The sequence below is a fragment of the Coenobita brevimanus genome, chromosome 65 (assembly GCF_032717465.1).
Source record: "Coenobita brevimanus isolate Jiangsu-jjx chromosome 65, ASM3271746v2, whole genome shotgun sequence".
In the NCBI taxonomy this organism is placed as follows: Eukaryota; Metazoa; Arthropoda; class Malacostraca; order Decapoda; family Coenobitidae; genus Coenobita; species Coenobita brevimanus.
In genome coordinates, this window is record NC_137018.1 from 35407350 (window position 1) to 35416229 (window position 8880).

General features: G+C 40.1%; 1 protein-coding gene across 1 annotated transcript in view; it reads left to right on the forward strand.

The window, feature by feature from the left end:
• LOC145405060 (coiled-coil domain-containing protein AGAP005037) overlaps positions 1-8674 on the forward strand; it is a 1039366-nt gene extending 1030692 nt beyond the window's left edge. Inside the window, 1 exon segment of the mRNA XM_080276560.1 lies at positions 6702-8674. Coding sequence (XP_080132686.1) covers positions 6702-7877 — 1176 coding nt within the window. The 3' untranslated portion in view covers positions 7878-8674.
• The last annotated feature ends 206 nt before the right edge of the window (positions 8675-8880 follow it).

Consider the following 8880-nt stretch of genomic DNA (forward strand, 5'->3'; position numbering starts at 1 on the left):
TCCTCCTTGCATCAGGGATAAAATATTTCTTGTACCACCTATTCAACGTATCCCTAGTCATCCACCCTGTCTTTGATTTCTCCCATTAAACCCCGGACTCATTCATGTGTTTTTACTGCTTAAAGCACCTAGGCTTTTTTTACTTTACTTATAGTTAGTGGCCTCATGTTATGGCCTGCAACATTGCAAGAAAAAACTCGAGTAATGCTTACCTTATCAACCTTCTTACCCCTGCCTTGCCTGTGTTCTTTTGAGATATATGTAGTCCTTGGCATCCTCTTGTATCGGAGACCCATGCATCTCATGTGTTATAAATTTGCTCAGCAGTGTAACCTCCATTGCCGATGATTTCATTTAGGACATCCACGAACATCTCTGCTGCTCCAGCACGTGCGGATGCTGGTTCTCCTGTCACCTATACTTTCTTCAAATCCTCCCTTTTCCGAAACTTGGCAAACCAACCACTCGACGCCCTAAATCTGCCTGGGAATTGTGACAGCTTACGGCAAGCTACAGCATACAGGTGGCAGGCTGTCCTCCTTATGTTAATGGAGTCAATTGGAACTCTTTCCCTCTCCTTTTGGTTCAAGTACGTGACCAAGAATGTCTCCATCATAACAAGCCCTGGGCCAGACACTCAAATCCTCTGGTCCATTGGAGATCCCCCGTAGGCCTGCACGGTCTTCATAATGGTGTCCTTCTTTCTCAGGATTGTATGAATAGTTGACTCACTGACTTGATACACCTTGGCAATGGCACAAATACGTTTTCCTCTCACCTTCTGCTTGATGACATCAAGCTTCTGCTTCTGGGTCAGACTCTTTCGACGTCTTGCAGGGTCATGGTGCGGAGGCATGGTCGGGCTGGGTCAGGTGGCCCCCCAAAAAAGAGCAAAGATAACCCACAGCACTTACTGAGCCAGAGTGCAGGAAGAGGGTAGGCTCAAGTGGGGCAGCAATGCTCAGTGGACCGTGGCAACACCCCGTGCAAACACGTGACAGCCATGTCATTGGCTGATGCAACCCGTGCTGTGACTATCACTTCCCATGTTATGTCTGTTTCGATTGCGTTATGACCAATTTTTTTGCATAATAACTGTTTAAACCATATGTTGTGGCCACAGGCCGTGTAATCCCTATTGTCACAGCGTTGTATGGTTTTAGAAAAAATTGGCAGATGTAGTAGTAGTAGTAATATTTGTTCCCTAGGCAGTCTGGCCAAACAGCCCTGAGTCCCTAATGAAGGCCACAGCCAAGACTAGGCTTTCCCACAGAGCTCTCAAGGAGTGTATGTTGTGTTGTTGGCGTAGGTGATTGTGTGCAATGCAATCTTCCATAGTGTGCTTAATAGTATAGGGTGCTGTGTTACATTTTGGACAGGCATCAGCAACAGAGTCATCCAGCCTCTTCTAGTAACTTAAGAGGGCTGGATGATGCCAACATCTCAGCCTGGCCAGGTGAACCCTGTCCTCAAGAGGGAGATAGGATTCAGAATGGTGGATAATAGGAGGCCATGCATGCAGCTGTGTGTTGTCTTTAAGTGACTGAATGGAGCAGCGAGTGATTTGAGTATGGATATGCTTCTGGAATCTGGTCTGAGGTGGGCGAGGGGGGAAGAGATGACAGTATTTGCGTATGATATCGTGTGCTGGGTGTTGTTTTGATGTTCCTCAGTGTGTGTGGATGTGCTGCCATGTAGTTTAGTGGATGTTGTGGGTTTGTGGAGGCTACAGCGAGAATTTGAGTGCCTCTCATGTCTAGATGATCCTAGACTTTGAGGACTTTGGTTTCTTGATATAAGTGGTCTGTGGGTGTAGTAGCTGTGCAGCCTGTGATTATTTTTAGGGCCTTGTTCTGTGTGGTCTGTAGAGTGTTGTATTGTGTTTTAGTGAGGTTAGTAGCCCAGGAAGGACTTACATAATTCATCACTGAACATATATGTTTAACTAACTTTATATCAGTCATTATTGTGTTTTGACCTGGCCTCAAAAATTGCCTTTCGTGTTATGAGAGGTTCACATACTCAGATCACATGTTAAGTGAGAGCTGACTGTACATATATATATATATATATATATACAGTATATATATATATGTATATATATATACAGTATATATATATATATATATATATATATATATATATATATATATATATATATATATATATATACAGTATATATATATATTTATATATATATAGAGTATATATATATATATATATATATATATATATATATATATACACACAGCACCCTCGCGTCCAAGACAGTAATATTGTCGCCTGAGGGCCCCATCTAGGATGAGAAACGTCTTGGACCAACACAACACCTTGTGGAAAAAACTGTCACAAAATCTTCGAAAACTGCCCACCAAAACATCAACCTAGACCTATTTTGGCACCAAAACAAATTTCCTCACCTTGAAAGTGTGTGTGTCTGAGCTTGTCTCCAGCTTAGTAGCTCAATTATCTCCAGCTTAGTAGCCTGAGGTAGTTGGCAGCACTTCAGAGGGATTAGCAGACAGTTTCCTAGGCATGGTTACATGAAGAGAGGAAATATCCTAGGAGAAAATGCTGAGTGCAATGCGCAGTAAGTGTGTCCACAACTTCTCTGGTTAGGGAGACAAAAGCAAGCCCTCCATGCCCGTCACGTAACCAAATGCCAATATTTTATCAGACAACATCGCAACCACGTCACTCTTCCGGGTGCGGAAACCATGTTGGACCGGGTGAGACCATCATAGCTGTATTCTTCTCGGATTTTGGCCCTTATGAACCATTGGTTCCGTATTGGACGTATGCAACCATATTACAGCAATATACTGTACTGGATTATTATTTATGGTGTCCGTCTCGGATGTGAAATGTCTTGGACAAACCCCTCTTGTACGCGAGGGTACTGTATATATATATATACTGTACATATACTGTATATATACAGTAAAACCTCGATATAACAGACTTGAATAGACCAGAATTCGCTTTTGTCGGACTCGAGGAGCTACCGGACCATATTCCTATGCAGTATATTGGAAAATATCCAATAAAGCCAGAAGCTGTCTGGACTTCCTGACCACTTCAGCTATGTTCACCACAATAAGGTAAATAAAAGACATGTATATCAGTGTACAGTACAGTATTATTATGTATATTATACCATTTGATTAATGTAGTGAAGTTATAACACAGTACAGTACCACAGTGGTAGTCAAAACAGATTAAAAACCGTTCATGCGATCCAGACTAATGTCTGATATATTGGAAAAAGTCCAGATTAGCAGGAGGACGTCCGGATGTCGCTTTTATCGGAATTTTGCATTTTTCAGAATGGTTTGGGCCCCAATTAGTCTGTTTTAGTGAGGTCTTACTGTATACACACCCACACACACACATACATATATATATATATATATATATATATATATATATATATATATATATATATATATATATATATATATATATATATATATATATATATATATATATATATATATATATCACTATCTATATACAGCAACTATATCTATATCTATCTATCTATCTATCTTACATATATATATATATATATATATATATATATATATATATATATATATATATATATATATATATACATATATCAGTATCTATATACAGCAACTATATCTATATCTATCTATCTATCTATCTTACATATATATATATATATATGTGTGTGTGTGTGTGTGTGTGTGTGTGTGTGGAGGGAGAGAGAGAAAAAAAAAACAGGCAAAGTATCTGCATATCTTAGGCTGTGCTGTTACATTGCTAGGAGGATTTAGTATTGGTCCTTCTGTCAACTTCTTTTATTTTTTCCTGTCAAATCTCATTTGTCTTCACCTTTCCTTGAATTCTTCCCTGTGTGTGTGTGTGTGTGTGTGTGTGTGTGTGTGTGTGGAGAGAGAGAAAAAAAAAAAAAACAGGCAAAGTATCTGCATATCTTAGGCTGTGCTGTTACATTGCTAGGAGGATTTAGTATTGGTCCTTCTGTCAACTTCTTTTATTTTTTCCTGTCAAATCTCATTTGTCTTCACCTTTCCTTGAATTCTTCCCTTCATTCTTGATTCCAGTCATCTTCCAATGAAAAGCCTAATTGATATGATGATGTAACACATTATATGACTAAACAGCAGATGCAGTATGTGCCATGTTTTGCAGAACATCACATAGTTATTTATGATCCTAGAATAATATACTTTATCCTAAATTTTTTACTGAAATATTGTAATAGAGATCAGAATTCACTTTATAGATATACAGTACTGAACTGTATAACTTGTAATGCACTGTGATGAAATGGCAGGTAGGATCTCATCTGGCTACAAACCTTTTGTTGATGACAAAATTCTTTAAGAAAATTAGGCTTTTACTTTCATATTGTATTTTTGATTGTTGCTTTTGTTGTTTAAATTTGATCCAGTTTTCAGTAACCACCTCCAGCCTTAACCTACTCCTGCTTTGCTTCAAATGCCACACTGTAACAACCTGCATTGTCTTTGAATGATAATATTTATTTTGTGGTGCATTAATGTCTTTAATCCATTCATGTATGTTGTAAAATCCAGTATATATGTATATAAATGCATTCCCACCTTTCACAAGCACTGAGTTCGTATCCTTGTTCTGTTTCCTCTTCTTCACCACCAATGCATCACCATTGAAGCAGTTTTAAAGGAAATTATGTTACTGAAAAGATTGTAGGAGCAAGGTTTATCTTTACAACCATTTTAAAGATTTTAATAGTCGTATTTCTTTTGCATTTATGGGGCATTGTAGAGGACAACAAGATATTGTAGTATTGTATGCATTTGATTTTTTTTTTCCACATGCAATTAAAGTTATGGTACTTCCACAATATTTTGAAGAATTAATGCAGCATACAGGCAGGACATATACTGTATCATACACCATACCGTGGAACAGCACTTGAGATACAGGTAGAGTAGTTTTATTTTATCAATAATGATACAAGGATTAAAGTAGCTACTAGCTAAAAGTGGAGTACTGTACCTTCTGTTTAACAAAAGTACCTCTCTTCTTCTTCTTCTTCTTTTTATAGATTTCCTCATCAATTACCCTTTTTTTTTTTTTTTTTTTTTCCCCCCCCCATCAGCAGGAGTGAATACTGTGTATGCAGCTACAAAAAATATTGAGTTATAATTTTGTTTTTTTTGCGGCACTGTTTGTGTTTCATTAAAAACCAGAGGCTGTTAACTGCAAGATCACTGTATTTATCACATAAGTGGACCACTTGTATTAAGAAAGAAATATTTAGAAAGTAAATAATTGAAAACTGTTATGCACAACTAAGTTGCAGTGTTGAACATAACGTGGAGAAACCTCTGTACTTAGCAAAAAAAAAGAAAGAAAAAATAGTTGGTAAATAAAATAAAGGGGGGAGATGGACCACAGGCCCTGCCCACCCACACATTTCCAAATCCAGGCATGGGACCTGGGCCCCATAGCCCACCAGCCATGGCCAGTAGCTGTGGCAGTAAAGAATAAACAATGAGAGAAGCTTAACAGTAATGATGATGTAAGGAGAGCTCACCTTTAGTAACTTAAATGCAGTACTGTACTGTACAAAGGATAGTAAAGAGTAGTTTTTAATGTGACACAATTCAGAAAGAAATGAAGGTACTGAACTGGGTATGGATATGTGTGATAACTTCCACTTAACCTATAAAATAAATAATGTACCTGTATGATAGGCAATAGTTGTACAGTAACTGATAGTTCAAGAAAATATATTTTTATTATTTGATTATACACTGATAATTACCAATTTCCTTGTATTTATTAAAATATATTGTTTAATACAAATATTTCAGAGATGATTCCATTGTGGCACCATGATTATTTTTAATAATTCAATAATTCAGAAATAATTTTTTAAAATGTCATTATCCATGCAGTTTATAGTAAGTGTAATTTATTTTGTTGCAAAAATAGAAGACTTTAAGCAGACACTTCATCCTTATGCACTAGACATCTGTATATTTTCTTAAACAAGAGTCAGCAGGAGAAGGTATCTGATAATTATGTACAATAACTAGAGTTTGAAAATAATATTTTTGAAAGTTTCAGAATGAGTTTGGAAGGTGTGAGGTAAGATTTGACAGGGAATTGAAAAGTTTAGGATGATCTCAGGGTAATGCCAGCTGGATGTCACAGGCACTCAGTGGGCAACAACAGTTAAATGTAAATGTAACAAATTCTAACCAGTGAGTCTGCGACAGCCAGCTGGCATATTGTTTTTGTTTGCACGTCACACTTCTCACAGTTGGTAGTCACTGCACAACACACACGCATTGCATTTATTATTTTTCATCTATTTCTTTGGTTGTGGAATGATTGTGTAATGCCAATTTCGCTGTATATTTTAGCCAGCAGCAAGAGCAGCAGCTACAGCAAATGAGGTGCATTGCGGCACAGCATGTGGGTGTCGCCCGCCTATTTATTTTGTTGTCTTGTGATATAATTTTGATGATATATTTCCTTTCGGGAGAGTCAGGCCGGCTTCTTGCAGTGTTCTGTGATTGTCGAACTGACTCATGTAGAAATAGCTACTTGATGAATGTGTGGTGAGGTAGTGTTGAGTGGTGTTGAGGTGAGTGCGGCGGCCGGTGTGGCTCCCCCACTGTGGCTCCCTCCTGACCCCCCCTCCCCCCCTGCAGCAGCCCGGTGCTGTCGCGGGCGCTCACCTGGCACCCACCCCCGGAGTCGGACCCGATGGACACCCACGCCTTCGTGCAGAGAACGCACTCGACGCTCTGCTAGACGAACTCCAGACATTTGCACGGCCACCGTCTGAGAGCGGCAGTCGCAAAAGTAGCCTGGAAGTGCCACCTGCGACACCCCTGGCCACCGCCGGTACAGGTGTCCGGCGCCTGCCGTCCTTCCCTAGCTCAGATTCCCAATCCTCTCCTGTCAAAACCCCTGCCAGTGTGTACCCAGGAGCTGCCACACTGCCTCGTGCAGCACCTCGAGATGTACTCAAAGATTCCCCTGCTCCTCCTCCACGAGATGACCACCGCCTCAGTTTGGTATCATCCACATCATCTGGATCAGCTCGATCCTCACCTCGCTCCAGCATCTCTGGGGACCCACACCACCGACTGCCTCCACCTCCACCACCCCGCACCTCTTCTCGCTCCCCAATGCTGTCTCCCACGTCACCCCTTAGTCCTGCAGGACGGGCAGCATCACTTCCACCTGGCGGAGCAGTGGCTACAGTGGTGGGTGGTGTTCTGAGGAACGCTGAGGGAAGAGAGTTATATGGCCCTGTACTGAGGCAGCGGCCACCTTTGGGACGTGGCTCTTTCAGTGAGGACTCTACAGCTTCTTCTGCCTCAACCAACTCTTCTAACAGCAGTGCCAAGGCTGGCCAGCTGTCCTCCAACAGCAGTAGCACTGAAAGCGTTAACAGCCAAGAGGGTGCTGCACCTCGTCAACCGCCTGCCACCACCACCTCAGTGCCACCCACACCCCCCCCTAAACAGCGACAGGAAAACCTGGAGGCACGTCACTTAGAGTTGCTGCGGCGACAGAAACAGTTGCAGGAACAGTATCAGCGACTTCAGTCACTACAGCGATCTGGTGGGAGACCAACCCCAGCCAATATTGACTTAAAGAAGACTGGAAGTGAGAGCAACCTGACGGCTCGGCTGGGGCTGTCTTTGGCTCCTGCCCCACATGGTTCCCTCTCCAACCTCTCATCATCACCTTCACCCCAACCATCTCCTGCCCTACCCTCTGCCACTGCTACACTTCCCAATCCTAAAACCTCCTCTGCAGCACTGGCCGGCGCCACCAAGCGCAGCAGCGGTGGCCTAGTGGAGACCGATATTCTCTGAGGCCGCTACTGTACATATGTAAAGTTTGTACCACCAACTGCCAACACCATTAGGGAACCACACCAGGCAATATACGCTTTATAATACTCCCTTCTTTCACACCAAATAACAACGCATAATTTTTTGTCTACCATTACTTAAAAGTAGCAAGTAAAGTATTGTATTGTCATCATAACACAAAAATAATCAAAACAATTTATAGCTTCCCAACATTAAATAGGGTAAACAGTGGAGACTTTTTAATTTTACACTTATGTAGAAAAATACATCAAGTCCCAGAATCATAGATGGGACAAGAATGATTGCTCATGAAACTTAGGATCCTGGGCACTGGGGGCAGAGTTGGGCTAGGCTGTGATATCACGGAACACCACAATCCTAGTTCATTATCTCTCCCACCACCCTGGTTCAATCTTTCAATTCACAAAAGTTCTAACTCCTACTAGAGGGCAGTTTCTTCAAGTCTGTGGCACATAGAGTGAAACTAAAAATCATATACCTGTATTTTAAATATGCCTAAGTTTTAGATCTCTTAAGAGTACACAGTTATACTGCTGTATTATAATTACCCAGTTTAGTTCTCAGTTATTGGCTTCAGTAACTGTACCTTTGTTGTGAAACTTGTCTTGAAAATTGGCCAGTTTTCATGTAAAAAACATTAACTGATTCAAATAAGTTCTTCAGTACTGCATTAAATATCCAGTACTTTTGAATCCAACAGACTTGCTGAAGCAAATGTCTGTGCTTGAAATCGATGGAACGCTCAGTTGTGTATATAGGAGATTTTAAAAATTATGCACCTTATGTAAGCGATGTAAGTTTACATATATACCTGTGTATATATATATATATATATATATATATATACAGTATACAGTATATATATATATATATATATATATACAGTATATATATATATAAAATAAGGTATATATTTATATATTTTTCATTCAGAATTTTCAGTCTTGAATATATGAAGCAAAATTATATGAAGATAATTTTT